Raw genomic sequence first — 27,841 nt, forward strand, 5'->3', positions numbered from 1 at the left:
GAGCTCTGTGATTGGACAGAACCTACGTTTCAAACCAAGACGTAGCTCGCTGATTGGTTGTTACTCTGAACGGACCGCGCTAACGCCGGAGTGGGCATCATTGTGTTTTCCCTCCGTTTCGTGCGAAAAGAGAAGAAGCTCATCTGGCGACATGGTAAAGAAAGCTTTTATTGTCTAATTTCTAAAATAAAGCTTAGCTCGGACGGTTGTGTTTTGTATAAATTATAATGGTGCCCAGGTTTAATTTTGTGCACGTGATGGCTTTTAATAAGCTCGCAGTGTTTGTGGGTTTGCAGTGTTTTGGTAAAAGAGCGCCGATCACGGATTAAAGTGAATTTGCTGCATTATTTTGCAAAAATACCAAGTCAAAGAGCCAGAAAATGCATGCGTGCATTTAATCAGTCGAATGCAGAGCTGGTGGAATATGGCAATATTTTAAATTAATAGAGTTAGAACTAACGTAATGTTTATAAATAAGAGCCAACTCTCGTCGAAGCATTTTGCTAAATGTTTGAACACGCCAAAAAATGTATTCACTTTGGTTTGTTAATTTTATTTAAATACTAATAATATAAATGACGCTAAGCATCAGCATACAGGTTCGACTTTTTTCGATTTAAAAAAAAAATGCATTATTTACATTGGCCTCAACTTCGATCAGGCTTTTAAATAATAAGTCCCTTATATTGTGTTTCTGCAGGCAGGAGGAAAAGCTGGAAAGGACAGTGGAAAAGCCAAGACAAAAGCAGTCTCCAGATCACAAAGAGCTGGTCTGCAGGTACATAGTCCTCTGCCAGATTAGAAAAAATGACCTGCTGTTGAATTTAACCGAGTGGTATTGAGTATTTGATTGGTTTTTATGTTTCAGTTCCCTGTAGGTCGTATCCACAGGCACCTGAAGACCCGAACTACGAGCCACGGCCGTGTCGGAGCTACGGCTGCGGTGTACAGCGCCGCTATCTTGGAGTACCTGACTGCTGAGGTAATGATTTTATTTTGGCACAGTTTGTTAAACAAGCCTGTTGGATGTCATAGCGGCAGGCTGGGATTAGTCTTACTGTGAATGCTTCTCTAAAGCAAATGCAAGCTCGTTCAAACCCATTGCTCGTCATATTCGCAGGTTTTGGAGTTGGCTGGTAATGCCTCCAAGGATCTGAAGGTGAAGCGTATCACACCAAGGCATTTACAGCTGGCCATCCGTGGTGATGAGGAGTTGGACTCACTTATCAAAGCTACTATTGCTGGTGGAGGTGAGTTTTTTTCAACTCCTGGTTTATTTTTTTTGAGTGCAGGGTGTTAAAAATGTAGCTGTGATGCTGTAAGAGGATATTTTTAGGGCTGATATTATTTTAATGGCATGTCTCTGTGTCTTTCTCTACAGGTGTGATTCCACACATCCACAAGTCACTGATTGGAAAGAAGGGCCAGCAGAAAACCGTATAAAATGTATTGATGTTCGATTCTGTCTTTGTATAGAAATCGGCATTGAGAGAGCAGTTGCTTTTGTTACGTTTCCCCATTTGTTTGGTTATGTTTGGTAAGCGTAGATTAACACAACAATGATTAGAGTTTGACGTACTATATTCATGATAATTAATGGGGGAGGGGGTGTTAAATGTTGTGGGGTAAGGAAATGTGATCATGGTTTTTGTGTTTAGTTGGGTTAAGGAATGGTTTTTGTGAGGTCTGGGCTTCATTATTGGCTTTTAAAAATCTGTTTTATACATTAAAAAGATGGGGTTTTTTTTCTAAATGTTTTGCCTTTTGTGATTTTCATTTAACGCGTGTTCCTTAGAAACTCCTCAAATTAGATTTACGCTCCGCTAATCGCTGCAGGAGATCTATTAAAATGAATCCTGATAGTCATTCTTGGATCTGACATAAGAGATTGTGAATAAAATTTATAGAAAACGTTTTCCTAGCTGCATTTCCATTGTGTATATCTTTTGAAATAAACCAAAGTACAGGGAGTACCTAAAAAGTACAGACATGTATAGATTTAAATGCTTGGGTAAAAGTATTTAAGAAAATTTTTCCATTTTCAATGTTAACTTAAGCAGATGGTTTTGTGGTTGATTATAGTTGACGACTAAACATTTGTTTAACAAATAGATTTCTGTGGATCTTAAAAAGTCTCAATTTTCCCTTCCACAAATTAAGGCAATAAAAGATCTTAAATCAGAGCAGAAAGTCTTGAATTCATAGTCATGGTGTTAAATACTGCAAAAACTGAATATCTTCCTCTGTATTTTTGTCTTGTTTTCCAGTACTAATATCTAATACCCAAACACACTCACTTCGAGACAATTTATCAGAAATCATTACTTAAGATGTAAAATGAAGCCTGTTAGCTGTATATTTGTTCTTGTTTAAATCACTTCGAGACAATTTATCAGAAATCAGGACATCTTATAGGATTTTGCATCTCAATTAAATGCATCTGGATTTAAGAGTCTTTAGGCATTTGCACTGGAAATCAAAAAGTACTAACGAACAGCATTTTTTGCAGTGTGATCAGAAGCTATAGTAAAAGGTATTTCTATATTCTAGTGGTTGGGAGCTGAGGTATTCAAGCCGTATGCTATTTGTTTTTGTAAAACGAATGAAGAATTGGAGTTCTGTTTTAAGTCGTGTTTTCAAACAGTCTTAAAGTTATCTTCATAAAACCTGCAGAAACCCTGTAACTAAATGCTTTTGTACTAAACTACTAAATGTTTTTTTACTAAACTACATGTAACTCAGTGTTCAAGTAAATGTGGCCACATATGTTTATTCTTTGTATTTTGACAGGCTAAACTAAAACTGTAAGCAATAAATAATAGCATGCTGAAAATATCAGATTAAATGTGTTTAGTTTCAGTTGATTATATTTGTTGGAGAAAAAGAAAATCCCCAAAATGGTACACTGCTGTTTTTAAGTGTTTTTTGAAAAAGTCCAAGGCTGCATCTATTTGATTAAAAATAGTAATAATGCAAAATATTATTGCAGTTTCAAATAATTGTTTTCTATTTGAATAGTTTAAAATAAAATTTAATTCCCGAGATGGCAAAGCTGAATTTTCATCATCATTACTCCACTCTTCAGTGTCACATGATCCTTCAGAAATCATTCTGATAGGCTGCTCAAGAAACATTTCTGATTATCAATATTAAAAACAGTTTGATAAACAAAGTTCAAATGAATAGAATTGATCTGCGATAGAAATCTTGTATAGCATTTAGTCTTTCTGTTACTTTTGATCAATTTAATCCATCTTTGATTAATTAAAATCATTAAAATAAACTTTCGAACAATAGTCAGTAATGATGCACTTCACATTTCAGTGTAGTCAAACAGAAATTGATTTATTTATACACTCCTTTTGTACACAAAGACATGAACGAGATAGAACTTTTCAATCATATTTAAATAATTCCTCAAAACGAAAAATATATATATATATGTCAAATTTTTATTGCACTTCACCCTGCATTCACACATGCAACGATGTTTTGAAGGTGTAGCCTTGACTTGAGTCTCGTCTCACTGTGTGTTGTAGTACTGTGAGTGAAAGGGCTGGTATGGACTCATCATGGAGGGGTTGCTGGGATGGACAGGAAGGCTCTGTAGGGTGCTGTACTGATACAGGGCCTCCACAGGTAGGGTTGACAGGCCTCCGGAAGTAGCAGGGCTGTAGTGGAATCCGGGGCCATAAGATGCTGGGCTCTCTTGAACCACCGGGTAGTAGCTGGGATACGGAGCGGCACGGAAACTGTGCAGATCGGAGTAATGCATCACATGCGAGGCGTGAGCCAGACTGTCCTGAACGGTCCGTTTCAGCTTCATGCGTCGGTTCTGGAACCAGTTTCTGATCTGATGGAGAGAAACATAAGATAAGTTCACATTTAATACATAAATAAAAGCAAAATCACTATTTTTTCAAATTTGGAGCCCCCTACAGTTAAGTGAGTGGAATTACAGCTGTAGGCGTGTATTTGTTTTTTGCGAAATTTCGTACCGGCTTACCAAATATTTACATATTCTCCCCGTACAGACGTTATTTTAAGTCAGTGTACCATCAGAATGATCTTGAAGCTGATATTTAAAGCTAGCGATGGAAGAAACGAACCTATTTGAATCTTTGAATCAACTGAATTGCTTCGCAAAAAGATTCACTGTTTCGAACACGTGCAACACGTGCAACACGTTAGTGACGTCTGCTGGTCAAAACTGTGTAAATGCAACAAAAACTCAGGCCAAACCTGTTTTTATACAGTCTATGGGCCAAACACCTTCTACCAAGTGTTTTTTCATAGTATAATATATGAATTGCTGTTAACAAATCATCAAATACCATTAAATATTAAGTGTCAGTGTAATATGTGTGTTCTTTTATTAAATTATTTTGTTTGTTTTATGTAGGGCTTGGCTAAACAGGCCAATAAGAGACTTTTAACTACTGTTCTTTATTTTTATTATACAAAAAATGTTATTATAAATGTATAATACTAAACATTTAGAAACTGTTATGACGTAACGAAGAACCGTTCAATGACATCACGTGACTCGAATCACTGCTTCGAATCAAATGATTCGTAAAGGTTTCGAAGCTTCACGACGCTGTGCTTTGAAAGCACTCATCGAGTTATTTTTTTAAGTTATTTTTATATCTAAAAAAAAACTAGCACACAGTCGCTTTAAATCACATTATTAAAATCATAGTAATAATAATAATAACAATGAAGCGACGTCGCACCTGTTTGTCAGACAGATTTAGTCTTTTGCAGAGCTCAGCTTTGTCCTGGGCCCCCAGATAAGCATTCCTTTTGAAGGCTCTCTCTAGACTGTTGATTTGTTCGGCGGTGAAGGCCGTTCGGGGTCTGCGGCCAGTAGAGGGAGATCCTGATGGCGCCGGTTCTTTAGGGGCCCCAGGTGAGAGAGAGGGGCCGCCCTCGCTCTCGTACCCTGATGTCTCCTCCTCCTCTGTGCTGCTGCTGAAACCTGGCTCTGAGGCTATCAGGAAACAAATAGATATAAAGATTTAAATATGAGGCCAGGAAACACAATTAAATAAAAGAATAAAAAATAAAAACAAGGGAGCAAGAGAAAATAAACATTTTGTAAATTTGAATTTTTTATTGGAAAATGTTCAACTGAAAATAAGTAAATAAATTTTAAAAATGTAGAAAAATTACGACAAAAGTAAATTAAAGTAGATCCCATGCAAACTGTAAATTTGCTAGCATTACATTTTTAAAATGGGATCCTAATACAAACTCCATGAAATAGATTTATACTTAAAATAATTAACTAGTTTAGCATTTTAGTGTTATTTATTATTTTAACAGTATTTTTATAGTACTTTTAACTATAGTTGTGTTGAAAAATATTTATTTTTTATTATTTAGACTATTTTTACTACTTATCCAATAAAAGTAACAACAGTATTTTAGGTGAATATTTTACATTAAATGATTTAAAATGTAAAATAATAACCTTTCTATTTTAATATATTTTAAAATGTGTTTTTTTCTCGTTTTGGCAGTTTATAGTTTTACTTTTAAACTGTTAAAGTCTTTGATACTATATACTTTACTGTTAAATAAACAAACAAAAAAATATTTTTATATCTGTATTTTACATGAAATCATTATTTAAAAACTTTTATAACTGTTTTCTGTTTTTAATCATTTTTTATTTAATTTATTCCAGTGCTGGCAAAGCTTCTGTACGTTACCTTTATTGTTACTATGTTTAATAATTATTTATACTATTTTCCAAAAAACTATTTTTAGTATTTTTAAATCAGTATTTTACATTAAACCATTTAAAAATGCATAAAGATTACTCAGCAATATTAACCTGGATTATGAGAACAGTTTTTTTACCGTGAGTGTGTTGCTGGATGATATTGTTGTCATTTGACTCTGTCTCTTGCGTAGACAAACTGTTTCCCGACTGTGCTGGCTCCATATGTTTCTCCTGATTCTCCATGTTTTCTGGTCTCCATCTGCTGTAGAAGCCAGGAAGGCTCTCAGATGCCGTGCCAGAGGTCCTCGGGACGTCCCGGCCGGGAGAGACCCAAGAGTTTGAGGGAAGTGTTGATGCCGAGGCCTGGCTGCTTTGAGAAAGCCACTCGATGGAAAAATGCCCCTTCATCTTAGACAACCAACTGTGTCCAAATCCAGCAAAGCAAGGCAGATATCCGGTATAACACAAGGCAGTTGTGCAGTTCTTCTTCTTAAGGGTGAGTTTCCAGCAGAAGTCCCGTGTCTGAATGAGTCAGATGTGTGTTTGTGTTCTGGCAAGCGTGTTTTTGAGTTCACTGATCAACACCTCCAGCATGAGGCTTAAGTATTTATAGGGCTAATCCCAGCTCATTTACAATTCACTTCGCCCCGGATCAAAGGAAACGTCCTGATCTCCACCCCTTCAGTTTTCACAAGTGTGGTAATGAAGACGTCTCAATCGGCCTCGAGTGAACCCATTAACTCCTGGCACCAGTAAGTCTGGAGATGTAATCCCCTCCCTAAAACCATCTCTGATCCTGTCTCCTCTCTGAGGTGTGCATGTGTGTGTGATTTCATGTGTCCACATTAGAACAGTGTGGTGGAGGAAGTTCAAGGTTAAACACAGGGGCTTGGAATTCATAATCAACAGCAATATTTGCTAATCCCAAAAGTTGAATAGTTTTAGTTATTTGACTAAAATGTTACCGCATAAAGTCCACAGAACTAAATACACTTTAAAACTTTCTTTCTTTCTTTCTTTTTCTTTCTTTCTTTCTTTCTTTCTGCAGAATAAAAAAAATTAAGATTTCAATCTTTTTTATAGTCCTTTTATCATAAAATTTCTTTAGAACAGAAATGTTAATGTAAAACTACAACTTGAAAATTATATCAATAACTCATTCATAAATTTATTGATTCATGCACAATAAAATAAACCAATTTTTACAGTCCCATATCGGTAGAACAGAATATAAAACAACTTGGAAAAAGTATTTATTTGTTTGTTTCATTCGTTCTTTCATTTATTCATTTATGTACAGTTCCACCACTACATAATGAAGCTCAAACATTTCATAGTATAAAATGAAAAAAATATTTATTCATTCATTTCAGCACAATAAAATAAAGTAAAAAAAAAATGATAGTCCTTTATTGTAATCTCTTTAGAACAGAAATGTCAACAACTTGATAGAAGACATCTAAATATTTTTTCTTTTTATTTCTTTTTTCTTTTTATTTCTTTAATAAGAGTCAGATGCAGCTCAACAAAATGAAGCTCAAACATTTCATAGTGTCAAATGAGAAATGTATTTATTTATTCATTATTAGTTATTTTTACTGATTCCAATACAGAAAATAAAACATGAATGTTTCTTGGTCTTTTTTTCATAGTGTCTTTAGAATAAAAAATACTGCTTAACTACTTTATTATGAAAAATCTGGTCAGTTTCTCTGATTCCATTAGAATTAAACTGCAGTTCTGTCCTTTTGTGAAAATGTCTCTCTCATAGACACTTAATGTTCCTGTGAGTAGCTGCAAACGTGGGTAATTCAGCTCTTGTTTATGCCCCTTTCAGCCAGTATTGGTATCAAAGCAGGCGGCTCTTTTAAAGTGGCAGGTAGAGGTTAATGGGCTGTTTTAGAAACACTACACAAGTATGGAGACAGTAGTCTGCAGAGACCCAACTACTGACAGAGATAACTGCTTGCCCCTTGATCTGTTGCCCCCCCAAACGGCATCATTACGCATAGCTGATCTGGTTTATCAGCGGCTTGCTTGAGATTAACCTGATCAGTCCCACTATTGAAGAATACATGATTTCAAAGCCTGCCAGACACTTTTGATTATCACACAAGCAAATAAAACAGCCTCAGCTTGTACCATTATTGTTTCTAAAGGATCTGAAGGGTTTGATCCCATTTGGGTGCATTGAAGAAAAACAACAACAGAAAGACCCAACCAAGGAAATATACTCACACATACATACACTAAATAAATTATCAACCACAAACAAAATACATCCAAACAAATGTGTTAAAAAGTAAAATAATCCTATCTATCTATCTATCTATCTATATTAGTACAAAACTTTATTGACTAATAATTATTTTCAAGTAGTACAAAACTTTATTAACTAACAATCTATCTATCTATCTATCTATCTGTCATTTATTTACATACTTGTTTTGTTTGATAGTTTTTTGCTTTTTTATGTGTTTTGTTCTTGGGTTGTTTGCTTTTTCTTTTTTTCATGCACTAATTTTTTTTAAATGACAAAATAAAGTGTTTTTGTTCATAGATTGTTAAAAAACAATAATACTGTTTAGATTCAAGATGAATCGCGTGCTCAATCCCTTTTAAGTTTGATTTGGGTGCTCTTCGGTCCAAGGTAGAACATCTTTTCGGTCCATCTTTAAGAGGCAGTAAAATGTCATCTTGATCTCTGATAGCCGAGGCACTCCGTAATTAAAATGTCTTTATTGCAAAAATGACTTTCCATATATTGTATATGTATATGTGTACACGCGTAGTGGCATGGGGCCTTCTTCAGGACAGGAAGAAGGCCCCAATGCCGCTACGCGTGGGCATTTAAATATGAGCACACAACCATATTAAATATGAAGAATCATCATAATATTATGCATAGTGTAATTTTAAGAAAATATTATATATATATATATATATATATATATATATATATATATATATATATATATATATATATATATATAGGATGTTCTCAAAAACAGCCATTTTTATATTTAGATTATTTGACATCACAATAACATTGATTATTGATTGACACAACAAAAGTGACAATATTATTAAAAATAAAAACAGATTGTAGCTCATTTTCAATTACTTTCAAACCATTAATCATGAAAAAAAAAAAAAAAAAAATATATATATATATATATATATATATATATATATATATATATATATATATATATATAGGATGTTCTCAGAAACAGCCATTTTATATTTATACTGTCAAATTAATTTATTTTATTTTATTATTATTTATTTATTTTATTACACAGATTGTAGCTCATTTTCAATTACTTTAAAAGCATTAATCATGGGAAAAAATATATAATTTGTTTATTCGTCTTCTCAAACAATCAAATAATGAGAGTAAAATCATGCAGACAGCTGAATCTGTATATATTCTTCCCTCTTCAGCCCATTTAAAGGTTCAAAGAGCAGATAATTTGTTTACACTCTCTCATTGTATCTTCATTTCTATCTGTCTCTCTCTTTCAGCGAGAGGCCAAACAAACAGGCCGATCTCATTCCTCTCTTATCTGTCACTGATCTGTCTGTAATTGCATTGTAGGTTTCTATATTCCAGTAAGGCTCAGTGTTAGAGGACCGTCCCCGTCTCGTTTCCGCTGTCCCCGGGCCCTGATATGTGATAAACCAGGGCCTGACTTTGATGTGCGTGTCAGTGGAGAGGAATCAGGCTGCAGTACAGACAGGAGCCTGTTTTTATGGATGACAGACGGGAGGGGTTGGAGACGGCAGGTCCACTTCTCATCTCTCTAACACTGTCATTAAAGCACAGATTACAGTGAGAGAGATTCTGTAATAATGTTCCTGACCTGATAGCAGCATTCAGACATATAGATGTTTGGTTTTTTAGAAAATCATCAATATAACTGTGGTTTTAAAGAACCCAGAATCCAAAACACTCATCTGAGGAGCAGATAATGTAACAGCAAGAACGTTTTTTTTTTTAAGGTTATGTATCACATAGGTTTGCTATGTGATTAGGTTATGTATAACATAGTGATATACGTTAGTTTATTATTTATAGTCTTTTAATTGTTTAAAAGATAGCAATGTAGATGATTTCAGCAGTCTGTCCTCTCTTAATAAAATTGAAATTTCTTTAAAACTAATAAAATATCAAGATGATAACAGATGATTTCAGCAGCCCAGTTTTATAGTAACTGGGCTGCTTTATTAACACTGAAATTTCTTTAATGTAAAAGTAATAAAATATAAAATAAAGCAGTTTTTATTGACTATTATTTATTTATTTATAATGTTTAAAAAAGCAATATAGATGACTTTAGCAGTGCAACTTCCCTTAATAATCATTAAAATTTATTTAAAACTAATGTAAAACTAATAAGGTATAAAATAAATTGTCTGTTATTTATCTATTTATTCATTTAGAGGCTTTTCATTGTTTAAAAAGATCAATATAAATAATTTCTTTAAAACTAGTGTAAAACTAATCAAATATAAATACAAGTTTTATTGACAGTTTTTCTGCAATCCATCCTCTCTTTATAAAACATTCACATTTCTTTAATGCAAAACTAATCAGATATAAAAGAAAGCATTTTATTTATTTATGTACTTATAAATTTGTATCAGTCTGATTTTGGAAGCAGAAACTTTGAGAGTTTATTTTTATTGTTGGAAATATTTCGATCATTAAGAACAGATACCATTTTAAACTATTTTGTTCTCTTGTTATTTGTGATCATGAGTCCAGTTAAGCATATCTGGCTCCATCAGTGTGATACGGGCTGAGGCTGGTGGGTTTGAGGGGTCTGTCAGTGAGTTTATCCTGAAGCGCCGCTACAGACGGCAGTCTCTCAGAGTAATGGCCCCCAGCAGTGACGGCCTTTGATTGTCCTCATTGAGCCCCTTTCATCTCTAATAGGGCTGTTTGCTGCTCTGTATTGACTGCTCATGTATTGTCTCTCTCTCAGCGCTGCAGGGGCAAGAGGCTGAACACACACCAGCTGAGCAAAACCAGCATCACACAACCACAAAATAAACACAACATCAACATACTGATATTGAAATAAAATGTATAAAGGTTTCAATAAAAAAAAAAAAATCTATATAAAATATATATACAGTTATAGTTTATACAGTATAGTTTTTATATTGTTTTATTAATATTTTGAATTAGTTTTTATTTTATATTTTCTGTTTTTTTGTTTGTTTGTTTTTTTAGTGAAAGTTTGAGTGATTTAGTTGAATGTTTTTTGTTGAGTTCTTTTATATTTATAGTTGTATGTATTTTTATTTAATTTATTTAGTTTGTTTTTAATAGTTGATTGTATTTGAAGATTCAATTTTAAGAAATGAATAGGTTTTATGGTTTTAGTTTTGGTATATATATGTGTGTGTGTGTGTGTGTGTGTGTGTGTGTTATTCTCAAAAGTATTATTATACATTTTGAAAAAAAAAATTATAAAAAAATTATATTAATTAAAATTAAAATGTCCTTAAAATCTAACATTAAATTTGTTTTTACTATTTTTTTATATTTTTTTAAATATATTTTATACATTTTTATTTCAGTTTTAGTTATTTTAGTACTTCAAGTTTACTGTTTTTTTCCTACATTATTTTAAGTTAATTTTTATTTTATTTCAAGCAACGAAAATGATTTTTATTGTTTTAGTTACAACTTTATGCTGGTAAAATAAAATGAAAAATTAAATGATGTTTTCATTTTAAATCAAAATTGTTTTTGTTTTAAAACCTTAAATACAAAATATTATTATAAGTATAAAAAATGAAATTAAAAATCTGACATTAAAATTGCATATTGCAACTGCATAGGCCAAAATTAAATTATAACCAAAAACAACTAAAAAATTAAAATATAAAAATCCTAAGTAATAAATTTGCAAATTGAATTTCTTGCCTAATGTTGAGAATATTTCTTTATTCTAAGTACCTTGCTATTCTTTTTGTATGCACCAATTGTGTTAATTTTTACATTTCTGCATTAGTTTAGGTGTCAATTGTTGCATCAGCACTTAAATTATGATCTTACATGTCTGTTTAATCACTTTAATACGGCCTCTGGTAAGTGTTCCTGTGTGTTCTTGTCTTTTGTTTTTTTATGCAGGGAATGTCCATGAAAGTCACTAATCTGGTTAATCCCATCAGATTGATTGCAACACATCCAGTTATCCCTCATTTATTCCAATCAGAGGAATCAAGCTCAAAGAACAACCCGAGGAACCAGCCCGGGCGGAAAAGCCGGTCTGCGATTACGGCGGGAACTCAGACCGTCGGCCAGAGCCCTGGAGCCCTGTCTCCAGAGCCGAGGCCAGAGGTGTCCCGGAACGCTCCAGAGGCCCATTCAGAGCACTTTTGTTTCACACCTGGAACCGGGGAGGGGAAGTGTGAAGGGGGCATTAATCCCTATTGAGCATAACTGCCGAAACCCACCCACCCCGTCTCTTACGACGCTCATCATTAAGGAGCCGGGGCCAGATCAGCATGTTTGTGAATGCTTTCAGATCATGGACACTTGACTGAAAGAAGTGTCCTTGCGGAAAAAGACAAGGGAGGAGGGAACGCTGCATTTGGGCCTTTCCTTTTCCTGTTAAGAGTGTAATGTAAAGGCTGACGTGAGGTGTGAACATAGACCTGCTCTTTGAAGTTAAAATTACATTTACAGGTCAATTATGTTGTTAGCAGAAGGTGTCTGCTGGGTTCAAACCGCAGTAAAATACAACTTAAAGGTAGATGAAATGAGACGCGGCCGTTGATGTCCTGTCAAAACTGAAGACACGCCATTTAAAGAGGCTGCAAACTGGAGATAAAACAATATAGTGTTTCACACTGTCCATTAGTGTATGACAGACTTCTGTGACAGAATATCATAAAAAGCCTATGAGAGGAGACTCAAAATATTGTTTGTGTTTTTGTATTAATTCAAAATACATTCTGTGGTACTTTGGCCATTTCAGATAGTAATGTAATTGTCATATTCATGAACTATAATATTTACTCTGTGCTCTAGTGTTTTATAAAGAATGTACACAGTGGCAAATAAAACATTTAAGAGATTATTGAAGTATTTAAAAAAATAAATAAATTCAAACTTCCAGGTTCGTTAAATGTTATTTTAATCTTTTTTTTTTTTTTTTTTTTTTTTTATGGTATCACCATAGTGCCTTGTTTAAAAAGTGTCATATTTTAGGAAAAAAAGTTTCATACTTTGGAAAAAAAAATGGTATCAGACAATGTTTTTGTCATTGTTATTTATTATTATTATTATTGCTTTTTTTTTAATATCTATATAGTTTTTATTGATTTTAATTTCAGGTTTAGTTTTAGATATCTTAGTACACGAAGGTAAACATAATTTAAAAAAAAAGCGTTTTCTTGGCAACAAGCTAAAATAAAATGTATATATAATAATAATTTCAAGTAAGAAATTATAATTTTTTTAATGGTTTTAAATTTAGTTAACTATTATAACTGACACTGATATATGTATAAGTCCTGTATAAACAGTCCTCTGAATATAAAGGCGATTTTCTCAATATTTTTCGAGAAATTGACCCTTATGACTGGTTTTGTGGTCCAGGGTCACACATATAACTGCATTATACAGAGGCAAATATGCACAGATTCAATGTATAACGGCACAGTTGATTCTTTTGTAAAGGCTAAATAAACAGTGCTGCCATTAACACTGAAAGAAAGGAGACACACAGAGGTGAAATCATACTTGAATGATCTCCTGCAGAGACAGAGACTGCTGTTTACATACTGGAGACAGCCTCACAACTATACCACCATTAGCTTCAAAACACCAACGTTTCCTCTCTGAATTTCATTACAGATAATCATTATATGTTACACACTACTCTTCCAAAGTTTGGGTTCAATAAAACTTTTGAAAGAAGATCAAAAATATAGTAAAAACATCAATATTCTGAAAAATTATTACCATTTAAAATAACAGTTTTCTTTTGGAATATATTTTAAAACATAATTTATTTCTGTAATAAAAAGCTGGATTTACAGCATCATTACTCCAGTATTCAGTGTCACATGATCCTTCAGAACTCATTCTAATATGCTCAAGAAATATTTATTATTATTACTGCTAACATAAAAAAAAAAACAGTTGTAATGCTTTATATTTTTGTGGAAACAGATTCAACAAGATACTTTGATGAATAGAAACGTCAAAATAACTGTATTTATTTGAAATAGAAACATTTTGTAACTTTATAAATGTCTTTACTATCACTTAACATCCTTGCTGAATAAAAGTATTATTATTATTATTATTAATTTATTGATACCAAACTTTTAATTGGGAAAAATATGTATTTTCATGTTTTTTTAAATGTAAATATGTATTTCTTTGAAGTAAAATTTCGACTATGTACTGACAGAAGGAAGAGAGTAATTTTAAAAAATACACATCTTTTATAAGGTGTCACGTGCCATTTTACGTCAAACACAATGGCTGATGAATTAAGTGTGTATTTACTTGCAACCTCTTACTAAGTTATAGTGTATAGAAATTGTACCGCACTCCAGTGGATGAGACAATTAAATCAAAAATTAAAGTCAAATCAATATGTGCCAGTGCAGTATATGGAGAGGATATTACATGGAAACCACTTATGGTCATTTATCCAAAGACAAAGTCTATAATTACTGCAGCACTATCATGGGAAAATATAAAGAGACACATTTTGAGTTTTAATTAAATTTATCTTTAATTATAAATATAAAATCAGACTTTCAAAGTTTCAAAGAGACAAACAACTCACAAACATCTAGAAGTAGTATCTGATAAAAGAGAATGACTGTTTACTTCATTTACAAAGAACCACATATTAAAACCTGGAACTGCATATGAATATGGAGCAAAAAACTGAGAAACTGATCAAAGTATTGACAAAATACAGACTACAAAAGTAGCAGATATCTGGTGTTTGCAAAACAATTGAAGTCTCTTTTCCATCACGTCCTTTAAATATTTACATATGAAATATGATGATAACTGGGAGCTAAAATATAAAGCTCGTGATGGAAGCACTGACACATTTGTAGTGGACAGACTTTGTGTGACTGCTTCTCTTGCCCCACCCACCATCTCAGCTCCCTCTCAAACAGCTGCAGAGCAGACATCATCATGCGTGAACAAAACTGACCTCAAAACACTGTCATGAAGTCAGGTGTGACACCTCAGTTTAGACAATCACACTCTCACAGAGATTCAGAAAACTCCACACTGAAGTAGAATTTGAACAACAACACATAGGAAAATGAAAACTACACTTTCAGAAAATATAGTAAATGAAAAATATATGTGTATGTAATTACATAAATATATAAGTAAATCAATAGTTTTGTCATGAAAATATTTTTCTATGAAAAAAAAGAATATTTACCATTTTTTTTCATGAACATAAAAATATTTTAATCAAATGAACAAAAAATCACTTATATCAAAAGTTGTCTTAAAAAATATTTATGAAAAATAGACACACAAATGTATAATATTTATGTATTAAAAAAAAAAATTCATCAAATCAATCAAAAATCCAAATCAAACACTTGAAATAAAAATATTTTCATATTTATAATGTATTAAGAAATAAAAACATTATATACCTATATTCAAATACATTTTGCTTTTTTTTTTTTTATCAATAACAAGTATTATTGTCTATATTTTTCCATTAGATCAAAATCAAAAGTTGGTAGAAAAAAAAAATTATCATTATTTTTCAATCAATAATCAGAGATCTGACAACTATGAAAATTACTGAATTAAGTGCTTAAAAAATAACTTCAGAATGTGTTCATTTCAAACAAAACCAAACAAATTTGAACTAAAATTTATACCACTACAAAAAAAAATGTTATACTACTACAAAAACTACCTCAACTAAAAAAGCATCTCACCCAGCCGGATGCTTCTGATAATACCAGCGATATAAAGTTGTATATACTGTACATTCAACTTTACTCTCATTCATACAGTATATTCATGTAAAGCAATATACACAATATAGTAAATCTCAGGTGTTTGATTGTTTATATTATCACTAAGTGTAAACTATACTTCTGTCCACCTCTAATCTGCTAAATGCTATTATAAGACATGAAAATATTAAGATATTAGAAACATTAACATCCGTATTTTCTGTAAAGATGCTTTTAAACAACATGTATTGTGAAAAGCGATATACAAGTGAACTTGACTTTTAATGCACATGAATGATCTGCACATCATTAGCACACAGGCCTCCTGAAGCTGTGTGACCTCCTGCTCCGAGCAACACAGCTTTCTCCACGATATCACTGATGACATCAGCCTCCGCCCTAGTGACGGGTTTCTGGAGGTCATCGTAATACTGGACTCCTGAAAGTGATGAGGTCGGAGGTCATCTGAGCTCAATTCTAGATTGTCCATGTCAATTATTGTAGAACCTGATTACACACACACACACACACACACACACACACACACACGTTTGTTTTTGTGAAAAGTGGGGAATTCCCATAGGCGTAATGGTTTTTATACTGTACAAACTGTATATTCTATCACAGGAAACTTTGTGCTATTTCAGATTTTCAATACATTCCATTCTGTGTGATTTCTATGCATTTTGAAAAGTGGGGACATGGAATAATGTTCTGAAAAGTCACCTTCTCCTTGTAATACCTTTGTTATACCCTTGTCATTATACAATTTTGTGTACTGATATGTCACAAAAATGCACACACACACACACACACACACACACACACACACAGACACACACACACTCGCACGCACACATACACACACACAAACACATTCGCACACATACGCGCACACACACACACGCACACACACACATGCACACACACACACACACACACACACATACGCGCACACACACACACACACACACACACACACACACACACACACACACACACACACACTTATTAATATAAATACTGATATATATACACTTGAAAGTTAGTCAAATCAAACAAAAGTTGTCTGAAAAAAAATACTTTCATCAAACAAATTAATCAAATCATTTAGAAGTTGCATATATATATATATATATATATATATATATATATATATATATATATATATATATATATATATATATATATATATATATATATATATATATATATATATATAATATTAAATATATGTATGTTTTCATTAAATATTAAATTAAATTCATGAGTAAAAATATATAAATTAAAAGTTAAAATGAAAAAATAGTAAAAATGAAAAAAGTACACACTCATATATATATAAGTATATATATATATATATATATATATATATATATATATATATATATATACACACAGAACTTTTGATTTGATTAATTGGTTTGATGAAAGTATTTTTGTATTTGCAAAAAAATACCTAAAATATTTTAAAACTTTTTTAATATATATAATATGGTGAACTGCCAGTAGCTAATCAATGGAAATTTTTATGTATATAAAATGAATTAATACACGCACACACACAAACACACACTTATTAATATAAATACTGATATATATACACACTTGAAAGTTGATAAAATCTAATAAAGTTGTTTGAAAAAAACGCAGACTTGGCAACACTGCTTCCACCAGACTGTCACGTGTGCGTCACAGAAATAAAATACGTAGATAGAACGTCAATTATTGTGAAACAAATGCACGCATCGGTGGCCCGAAAGTTGTCTCTAAGTAGTCACCGTGGGTATAGATAATAAGTATTCAGGTTTAACTCTTCACTTGGTGTTGAAACAGCTATAAAGAAAGTAAGCTTATCAGTATAATTATTAAATTAAAAGTTTTCCTGATCGCTGCTAATGACTATAGACTGTAATGGCACGGTGTTATCACGTGGTATCTGTTACATTTCTCTGCGCTGGTGAAGACGGACCAATCGCAGCCATTTGTGATTACTAGAAAATGAATTAAAAAATCATTTTATAATTGTTCTGCCAGATTCCAATTATATAACAAAGTATCACGAATGTTAATATATTTAAACGTTAATAGCGTTGTAAACAAAACGTCCCCAAAAACGTAAGGCATCTTCATATTTGAATGTGACTAAATCGAGAGTTCAGGTTTTTGGGCCACACGCGCCACCTATCAGAAGACCTGCCTCTTGTCTCATAGGATTGTATCCAGGGGGATCTATTTTGAGTGGTACACACGTTGAGAAAGTTTTGGTGCACCCAAAAGCGTTCCGACTGGGTGCAGACTTGCTATATTAACTTAACTCACAGTAGTTATATAATAAAAAATAAAATAATAAATGCGAAAGTACAGATTTTCTTGATCTTCGAATGCATTTACAATACCATAAAGCCATATGTGATTGTAAAACAATAACACACAATCACGTGCAAGAGAGGGGATGTGACTTTCCAATAAAACGCACATGCTCATGTTTGTTAAACTTTTAATTTGTTCATTTGAGTTCTATCTTTCTTTTGAATTCTTAGTACATACGTGAATATATGTATATATATATCATATATGTATATATAAGAAGCATAATTCTATTGTGGAAAATTTTGTTGTCAGAGCAATAATCAATAATTAATTTAACATTTTAAAACAATAAAAACTACCCACAACATGGTTTAACAGACACAACCTTTGTGTAAAAAAGAGCAAATTATTATTTCTTTATTCTGTGTTTTTATGACTGTCTGTGAACTCATCAGCTGTTAGATCAGGCTGCAGTCACATGACACACTGAGTGTCTCACTTCCTCAAACTCTCTCAGTTCATTCCACCGTGTGTGCTGCAGCTCGCCACTCGAAACCCACGACTGCTTGACTCCGGGTTTCCAGGCTTCCAGACTGCGGGTTTGGTCTGGGTTTGGCCTCATGGCGAGCTCGCGGGTCGGTCAGTGGAGGTCCAGCGCGCGGGTGGTGTCCACCTGTCTACTCGCCGCGCTTCTCACCTGCACGCTCAGGTGTTCAGAATGCGTCAAACTGAGCAACATCATCCTCATTCTCACCGACGACCAGGACGTGGAGATGGGGGGAATGGTAAGTGTACAAAGTTAAACTACAAATGCTTTTCTATTGGTCGTGTACCATGACAGTTTAACTTTTGCACAAGGTGTTGTACTGTACTGTAGCTTAATACAGTGGTTTCAGATAGTTTAAGATACTGAAATTTATGCACCATAATGTTGACATTTTATATCAGTGAACTTACAAAAAAAAGGGTTTACATAATAAATGAATGTCATTTTATGTTGTTCTTGAAATTAAGGCTATTTTAGCCTATTTTGTGCTTATTGTTTTCAATATATATAAAAAAATATATAATATTATTATTATTATTATTATTTTTTTTTATTGAGGCAATATATCAATGAATTTCCAAAAATAGCATGTTACTACCTTGGTATATGTCAAAACACACACACATTAGTACTATGAATATGTAGATATATTCACCTCAAATTCAAACAGAACAAATGTAAGAAATTATATTGTTGATGTAATAAAGGTTATTATAGGATTTTTTTGACATTTTATCACAAAATTCATTCTGATAATGGAAAAATCTAGTAATAATGTTAAATATATATCATACTGACACTAGCATTCTCTATTCTTTTTTATTCTATCTTCATTTTTACTTCTTATTTATTATAAAAACTGACCCTGTAATACTAGCATTCTCTATTCTTTTTCTACTCTTTTTACTTGTTGTATTTTTATTTTAAAAAATCCTTAACACTAGCATTTCCTGTTCTTTTTCTATTCCGTCTACTTGTTTTTCTTTATTAATTAAAAAACAAAAAAAAAACCTTGCTATGTGTACTGCGTTAGGCTAACCGAGACTTGTCACAGCACTTTCATATTATTGCTCTTTTGTTGGTTTTGATTGCTTCTATCGTCCTCCTTTGTAAGTTGCCTTGCATATAAGAGTCTGCTAAATGACTAAATGTAAATTTGTAAATGTATTGTTTAAATTCAAAAGTATTTATACATTGTAGCATTTGTTGTACTAGGTGATTTTTTGCATTGATATTTCTGCATATATATATATATATATATATATAGTATATGTTATATATATTATATATATTATATATATATATATATATATAAATTGTTATATATTATATATTTATTAAATCTATCATCTATCTATCTATATCTATCTATATATATATATATATATATATATACACACACACACACACACGCACACACACATACATATATATGTATTTATTTAAATTAAAAAATATTTATACATGGTAGCATTTATTGTACTGTTAAAGTCATATTGAAGCAGCTGTTGTTTTAAGAATCAAGTTCAGGAACAAGTCATTGGGCAAAAATTAATGTGTGAAATCATACATCCTGTTGACGTTGTAGTTGTTACAGATGATGCATCATGCTGACACTATAGCCATCTCATTAAGTGTTATTTTTTTATCCACAGACACCCATGAAGAAGACCAAAGAACTGATCGGTGATGCTGGTGTAACTTTCTCCAATGCTGTGAGTGCTCAGCCATAAACCAAAGACTTACTGATTCTGACCAAATATCACAAGTTTCTTCTTTCCTGTTGTGTTTAGTTCACTGCCACCCCTCTGTGCTGTCCCAGTCGCAGCAGCATCCTCACTGGTAAATATCCACACAATCATTTGGTCCGAAATAACTCAATTTCTGGCAACTGCAGCAGCACGGCGTGGCAGAAGGAGGCCGAGCCCTTTGCCTTTCCGGTTTACCTCAATAAGATGCGCTACCAGACCTTCTATGGTGGGAAATACCTGAATCAGGTCAGCTTTTGACCCGCCTGGTGCTCTATACAGTATCACTGACCTATTTGCATGGTGTTCGTTTTTGGAAATTTGCCTACAATGATATCAGAAGCTCTGCACAATGTGTTTAAATATTTGTTACAATCTTTCAAATGTCTGAAGTGTTCTAAGCCAACAACATTCCTACAGGTTTGAGAAGTTTGAAATACTGCTAAAGTTTGTGTTTCTTTTCAGTTACATTCCTGTTCTGGTTACTTCAAATTCAAGAATAGAATAGAATAGAATTTTTTGTGTGTTTTCTGATTGCCATGATTCATATATATATATCTGCAGTAGTGCAACAAATGCAATCATATATAAATACTTCACTATTTAAATCTAATATATATTTTATATATTCATTTGCATTGTAGTAATGACAACTGGTTGATGAAAATGTGCTTAATTGTCATAAAAAAATAATGTTGCGATGGAAAAAATCTCCAGTTGTTCACTAAAACATGTCCAGGTCACATTTCACCCAAAATTCTACAAAATAAATGTGTGTATATATATGCATTTATCCCCCAAATTCTTAAAATATCATTAATTTCATCAACAAAATCTAGTTTCTTTTTTTTATCTAAAATCTAAAAAATAACATTTTTGAGGTAGAGGGGAAATATGACTGGCATGTGCTTGACTGGTTTCATGAGATTCTCCCAGTCACTGTTTTTCCTCTTACAGCTCATGTAAATCCCTCTCTGTGTCCTCAGTATGGAAGTAAAGACGCGGGCGGTGTGGGTCATGTGCCTCCTGGCTGGGACCAATGGCACGCACTGGTAAGTCATGAACAGACGCAGCATTCCCTTTTACATTCAGATCAGCAGGGAAAAGCTGTATGTGCTGCAGTATAATATATGATGTCAGTCACCTATAGACAAGCATTCGTGCAGAATGCATGGTTTAGTATGTAAGTCATGTGATGCAGTCTCATTACAACCTGCACTACAAAAGCAGATCTGTTGTTTAACCATTTTAATTTCTCTCTTACTGATGGTTTCAGGGCAAATATTTCATTTTGTAGTATGGTCTAACAGTGTTTTGGCTTTATTTGTGTATCTACAGGTGGGAAACTCTAAATATTACAATTACACACTGTCTGTAAATGGAAAAGAGGAAAATCATGGAGACAACTATGAGAAGGACTATCTCACAGACCTGGTTGTAAGTTTTTAACGCTTTTAAGTGTAGAGTCAACATTAAAATACATTTTTACCTCCATTATGTGATGCACTTCTGGGTTAAACAGGATATTCAGTGAGGAATAAAATTAACTTATTTTATTTATATATAAATCAATTATAAATATATTTATATGTATATATAAATATATTATAAATCTATTTTGTTTATATTTTGTGGAGGGGCTTTTTAAAAATCTGAAATAGGCAAGGTATTATATGTTCATTAAAAAACTTCAAAGACAATCTTTTTATTTTGAATAAGTAGCCCTGATAAACACTTCACAATAAGCCTAGGAATGTGTATTAGGATAGTAAATAGAAAAATCTGACTACACGTTGGAGCATGTTATGTCAGATTAAATCATTCATTTCACTCAAGACACTCAGTTTTTGCAAGCATTTACTTCCTGCTAAATGTGACAGCCAATGAATTTGCTTCATCACCTTCTAAACTTGTTTTTTACGTTGGAAATGCATCAGTTAACACAATCTGTTCTCACTGACTGGTATTTGAACAGACTGTGTCTTGTCCTAAAACAGATATTATTTGGTAACCACATTGTGTTAACTGATGCATTTCCAACGTAAACAAGTTTAGAAGGTGATGAAGCAAATTCTGCGTAACTCTGACTGTTAGGATGTGCCCCCACACGTCAGCCTGTCCACTCAGCAGTGTCTCATGTGATTTCTGTGGGACGCATGACTGGACTGCTTGATATCTGAAACCTGGGCTGCAATCTTGCATCGCTAACCACTGCTCTGTTATTATTTAAGTAAGGGCAGGTGTCCCGGAAACAGATTAACACTAGTCTTAAATTAAACTCCACTCACAATTGTTGTTTTCCCATAGATAAGCCAGTCTTTCAGTCTGGGGCTGTGTCAATCCAGTTTGGTTTGCCTGAAGGCTTTAAAAATATATCTTACATGTATTTTGATTCTCTAGTTGAACCGGTCGCTGCATTTCCTGGAGGAGCGGAGCCCCAATCACCCGTTCTTCATGATGTTGTGTCCGCCGTCTCCTCACTCGCCGTGGACGGCTGCCCCTCAGTATCAGCAGTCCTTCAGCGACGTCAAAGCACCACGTGACGGCAGCTTCAACATGCCTGGAAAGGTTCAGCTTTCAGTTTCATCCTTAATGACATCTGTCAGATAATGAGGAAGTACTGCAGGTGTAAACGATGAGTTCGGTTGGCTTTCCACAATATTTAAAACTTCAAGAAACCAAATCTACAATAATATCCAAAAAAATATATATATATTTTAATAATATTTATAGAAATATTATTCAGAATTGATCTATTATTAAATATTAATCTGTAAAATTTTACATAAGCATCAGTTTTTAAATATTTTTTCATATTTTTAAAATAGAGCAAGAAGCTTGTTTTTTTTTAATTCATGATATATTTTAAAAATGCGTTTGTATAATTTTTGTTAAATAAATAGCCAAAATACCAGTCAGTGAGTATATATGTGTATATATATAATTTTACATTGTTATATATATGTATATATATGTTGTCAATGCCCACCACATATGCTTTGGTAACCATGCAGAAATAAGTGGTGAGAGGGGACAACCCTGTCTAGTTCCACAGTTCAGATTAAAGGGAAGAGAAAGCATGCCATTTGTCAAAACAGAAGCATGGGGCGACCTATAAAGTATTTGAATCTATTTCACAAACTCATCTCCCATACTAAATTGCCGTAAAACCTCAAATAGTTACGTCCACTCTGCGCGATCGAATGCCTTTTCGCCATCGAGCGAAACTACCAGAATTCTCTGCTTAGTCTGATTGCAATATTGGATAATGCAGAGAAGCCGTCTCATGTTAGTGAACGATTGACAATCACGAACGAAATCAGTCTGGTCTTCATTGCTTAAGGAAGGCAAGGATGTCTCTAAGCATAAAGTTATACCTGAGAAAGAATTTTACTATCTGTGTTAAAGGGGTCATCAGATGCCCATTTTCGACAAGTTGATATGATTCTTTAGGGTCTTAATGAAAAGTCTGTAACATAGTTTGGTTAAAATTTCTCAATGGTAGTATAAAAACACCTTTTTACCCTGTCTAAAACAACTCTATTCAGAGCAAGCCGTTTTGTAGCATTTTCCTTTAAATGTTAATGAGCTCTGCTGACCCCGCCCCTCTTTTCCAAGCCGCTCTCTGAGAGACTGTTTACTTTAGACGCATCCATCGTGAAACTTGCTAATTTAAACATTATTTGGAAAGGCGATTTGCAAAGATTCATTAAAAAACCTTACACTCACTTCTTCTGTAGATGAGGCTGGATCATGAATGATTCGCGCAAACATAGACGCATTTATGTAGATCGGGGGTGCATTCCCTTCAGAAACAAATGTAATCCACTGCGAGTTCAGCGGCTCAGATGTCAGGAGTAAATGACGACTGCTATGTTCATTATCCACATCCAACAACAGAACACCTCAATCACTTAGGAGTTATTCTTGTCTACATCCGGCGGTGAAATAATAGCGGACTGATGACAGTCACTCAGGGCGGGACTAAGGTAAGACGCCAGTCCAGTCTGCGCCGAAACACTACTGTCAATCAAACTATCATGGGAGGGGCTTGTCTGTGAGACGTCACAAAGACACGCATCTGAGATCGGCTCGATTTGAGAAAGGGGTAGAGATTTTAAATTAAACTAAACTTTAAAAACTTTATGGTGGATTTTTATCATTATATGGTGGTTGTGTACACACACTGCCAACACACATTTCAGTTCGAACAACTTGTAAAAGTGCATGTATCATCTGATGACCCCTTTAATTAAAGAAATAGGATGACCATAAGCATGACCATAAGATGCTGTTTCTCTGATTTTAGGATAAACATTGGTTACTGCGGCAGCCTGCAAATCCAATGCCAAACAGCTCCATTGAGTACCTTGATAACGCTTACCGCAGGAGGTACACAAATATAGATTTCATACAGCGTTATATCAAATAAATCTTTCTGTTGAGATATGTGTGTTTAATATCTGATAGGTGGCAGACGCTTCTGTCAGTGGACGACATGGTGGAGCAGCTGATTAAGAAACTGGATTCAATAAAGGAGTTGAACAACACATACATCTTCTACACGTCTGATCACGGCTATCACACCGGTGCGTCCTCAGTCTCCACAGTTTTATTGACCTGTTGTCACCTGACTCTGACACCTTATTTTTCAATCAATTTCAGGCCAGTTCTCATTGCCCATTGACAAGAGACAGCTTTATGAGTTTGATATTCGCATCCCTCTCTTGGTTCGGGGTCCAGGAATCAAACCTAAACAAGCACTTCAGGTTAGAGGACTGATTTAGTGAACATGTCTAAATATATTGTTCTATGACTGTAAAAATTCTATAACATCTATTTGCCTGTCCACTAGTCTCCAGTGCTGAATATAGATCTTTCTATGACTATCCTGGACATCGCAGGAGTAAACCTCTCCACCGTCAACATGGACGGACAGTCTTTCCTGCCACAGATGGTGAGTGTGTCATGATTTTCACTTCCTGTTTCAGTACATTTTTTTTTTAATGCTGTTTCACCTGTTTTGATGTATTTGATGAATACAATACCTACCTCAGTGTAGCATTAATGTATGCATTGTAGCAAAACAATCTACTCTACTGTACACTACATTTTAAAGAAATTAATACTTTTTTAAGCAAGAATGCATTAAACTGATTGAAAGTTATAAAAAAAAAAAATTAAAATTTACAACAAAATAAAAAATTTTTTTTTTTTTTTTTTCAAATGCTGTTCTTTTGAATAGTCTATTTATCAAAAAATCCTGAAAAAAAAAGTATCACAATTTCTCCAAAACATATGAAGCAGAACAACTGCTTTTCAACATGGATAATAATCAGAAATGTTCCTTGAGCAGCAAATCAGCATATCATAATGATTTCTGAAGGATCATGTGACACTGAAGGCTGGAGTAATGATGCTGAAAATTCAGCTTTGCATCACAATAATAAATAACACCATATTTTACTGTTTTTTATTTTTATTTATTATTATTAAGTAATAATATTTCACAATATTACTGATTTTACTGTATTTTTGATCGAATTAATGCAGCTTTGGTGAGCAGAAGAGACTTCTTTCAAAAACATTAAAAAAAAAAAAACCTTTAAACAGTAGTGTATGTTTCTCACAAAACCTGTCAGGAGGATGTCCACATCATTTTTCATGGCCAAATCAAAAGAGAAAAATATTTTCTATGAAGGAAAATTAAGCATTTTTTAGGACCATTCAGATTTTTATGCATTGTGAAAATTTAGCACTTTTTCCCTCAAATCTCATGACTAGAAAGCTACAAAGTACTGTTATGACCCTATATAAATTCAATTATAATCAAGGTAATATTGTCTGCATTTAGTGTTCATGTTAATTTTCATTTTCAAGAAAAATTGTCCTAATGAAAATTACATGAATGAGAATTCTACCAATTAATGCTTTTTGTCTAATGTCACAATGAAAGAAAGTCTTCTCTGTGTCTTTTCTCTTCTAATGTTCTCCTGAAGCACCATCGTTGCGTAACGGCACCGAACGGCCCTTCTTTCTGATTGAGTACACCGGTGAGGGGAATTCCTCTGAAGATCCCAGCTGCCCTAAACTCGGTCCTGGACTAGCTGTAAGTGTTTCAGGAATCATTTACTACACTCTTAAAAACAAGCTTCTTTATTTCCATTGATGGTTACATGAAGAGCCTTTAACATCCATGGAATCTTTCAATTGTGCAAAAGGTTCTTTACAGTGGAAAATTATTAAAATGTTCCTCACACCAAGAAAAAGTGATTATTTTAAGAACTGATCACTGAAAGGTTCTTTTGGAACCGAAAATTGTTCTATGGCGTTGATGCATTTGCATTTCTAGGAATGCTTCCCAGACTGCGTATGTGAAGATGCCTTCAACAACACATACGCCTGCGTCAGAACTCTGAAGGATGCAAACCTGCAGTACTGCGAGTTCGCAGACAACGAGGTGAGCACATGTCAGTCAGCTGGGTAGTTGTGGACCAGACTTTATGCTGAACCTCAATGAATTTCCCCTGTGATCTCCTGCAGTCATTCGTAGAGGTCTACAACCTGACGTCAGATCCCCATCAGCTGGAGAACATCGTGAAGAAGGTCGATCCTGCGCTTCTGCAGATCATGAACCAAAGGCTGATCAAGCTGGAGTCCTGCACAGGCGACAGCTGTCGAAACGTCAAATAAAACCATGCCAGAGGGCGGGCCGGACCCCAGCTCTAGCAGTGAACGCTAACTTCAGTAATGTGAAGATGTATCAGGGTTTTGACTTGCACACATATCTCCCGAAATTCTTAAGAGATAGTTCATATCCTGTCAGTATTTACTCACTCTTATGGTGTTCCAAACCTATACTTTTTTATTTCTACCATACAATGAAAGTGGATGGATTTGCAGTTGATGCAAGAAAGAAAGATGACATTAGGGTGAGTAGATATTTATAGAAATGTAATATTTGGCATGAACTCGCCCATTAATTCTGATCTGGGAAGTCACACACACTTCCCTCCTTAAAATATGAATGTATCTACCATGTGATTCTAGTTCATATGCTGTCATACAGCTGCATGAACAGTTTCTAAGGGCTTGAACCAGTTCGACTGAAGGTCACTTGTCGTCAGTCTTGCCTTACTTCCTACTGCTAATTTTTTCAGCACTTTTATGATGAATGAATGTTTAATTCAAGTCTCGTCATGTTTGGCTAAATATACTAGCATCAAAACATTCCCCAGTTGCATTTTAGGAGTTGTTTTTCTGTTTAAACTTTATTTTCGGTGATGCATGGTTGTTTTATTTAGATTTTTCATACTGTGAATTAAACCTTATACGTATCCATAACTGCAAATACTCATGTGCCTCCGTGGAAATCCTGTTCTGATTATTTTAAAAAGATAAAGGGAAAGGTCTGATATTTAAGGGACTTTTGCCTATTTTGATTTTAATCTGAAATATGATTGTGCCCTTTTGCACTAAAGCAGTGTTTGTGCTTTTATATGATACAAATGTTTC

The 27,841-nt window shown here is 33.6% G+C and overlaps 3 protein-coding genes across 3 annotated transcripts; 2 read left to right on the plus strand and 1 right to left on the minus strand.

Moving 5' to 3' along the window:
* Positions 1–1,915, plus strand: LOC109062999 (histone H2A.Z). The gene is made up of 5 exons (XM_019080083.2): positions 1–154; positions 701–778; positions 869–982; positions 1,121–1,250; positions 1,382–1,915. Exons 1-5 carry the CDS (start codon positions 152–154, stop codon positions 1,441–1,443), a joined length of 387 nt encoding a protein of 128 aa, XP_018935628.1. The 5' UTR covers positions 1–151; the 3' UTR covers positions 1,444–1,915.
* A 1,405-nt stretch (positions 1,916–3,320) lies between these two features.
* LOC122146488 (homeobox protein vent1-like) lies at positions 3,321–6,326 on the minus strand. The gene is made up of 3 exons (XM_042765473.1): positions 5,869–6,326; positions 4,737–4,993; positions 3,321–3,853 (listed from the first exon to the last, which is right to left on the minus strand). The coding sequence occupies exons 1-3, from the start codon at positions 6,137–6,139 to the stop codon at positions 3,524–3,526; spliced, it is 858 nt and encodes a 285-aa protein (XP_042621407.1). The 5' UTR covers positions 6,140–6,326; the 3' UTR covers positions 3,321–3,523.
* Positions 6,327–18,498: 12,172 nt separating this feature from the next.
* Positions 18,499–27,044, plus strand: LOC109062939 (N-acetylglucosamine-6-sulfatase-like). Its single transcript, XM_042765474.1, has 13 exons — positions 18,499–18,816; positions 20,234–20,293; positions 20,372–20,575; positions 21,313–21,378; positions 21,665–21,763; positions 22,727–22,894; positions 24,636–24,718; positions 24,797–24,915; positions 24,992–25,095; positions 25,182–25,283; positions 26,325–26,435; positions 26,679–26,786; positions 26,870–27,044. The coding sequence occupies exons 1-13, from the start codon at positions 18,652–18,654 to the stop codon at positions 27,017–27,019; spliced, it is 1,539 nt and encodes a 512-aa protein (XP_042621408.1). The 5' UTR covers positions 18,499–18,651; the 3' UTR covers positions 27,020–27,044.
* Positions 27,045–27,841: the final 797 nt, after the last annotated feature.

The sequence above is a fragment of the Cyprinus carpio genome, chromosome A10, assembly GCF_018340385.1.
Source record: "Cyprinus carpio isolate SPL01 chromosome A10, ASM1834038v1, whole genome shotgun sequence".
Classification (NCBI taxonomy): Eukaryota; Metazoa; Chordata; class Actinopteri; order Cypriniformes; family Cyprinidae; genus Cyprinus; species Cyprinus carpio.

Bases quoted from the DNA above. Each gene is read 5' to 3' on its own strand.
- LOC109062999 (XM_019080083.2), top strand. The intron at 779-868 runs GTACATAGTCCT...TTTATGTTTCAG, and splicing joins CACAAAGAGCTGGTCTGCAG to TTCCCTGTAGGTCGTATCCA. The intron at 983-1,120 runs GTAATGATTTTA...TCATATTCGCAG, and splicing joins TGGAGTACCTGACTGCTGAG to GTTTTGGAGTTGGCTGGTAA.
- LOC122146488 (XM_042765473.1), bottom strand. From the start codon at position 6,139: ATGAAGGGGCATTTTTCCATCGAGTGGCTTTCTCAAAGCAGCCAGGCC. The intron at 4,994-5,868 runs GTAAAAAAACTG...GTTTCCTGATAG, and splicing joins CATCCAGCAACACACTCACG to CCTCAGAGCCAGGTTTCAGC. The intron at 3,854-4,736 runs GTGCGACGTCGC...TCTCTCCATCAG, and splicing joins TAAATCTGTCTGACAAACAG to ATCAGAAACTGGTTCCAGAA.
- LOC109062939 (XM_042765474.1), top strand. From the start codon at position 18,652: ATGGCGAGCTCGCGGGTCGGTCAGTGGAGGTCCAGCGCGCGGGTGGTG. The intron at 20,576-21,312 runs GTCAGCTTTTGA...CTGTGTCCTCAG, and splicing joins GTGGGAAATACCTGAATCAG to TATGGAAGTAAAGACGCGGG. The intron at 26,787-26,869 runs GTGAGCACATGT...GATCTCCTGCAG, and splicing joins GCGAGTTCGCAGACAACGAG to TCATTCGTAGAGGTCTACAA.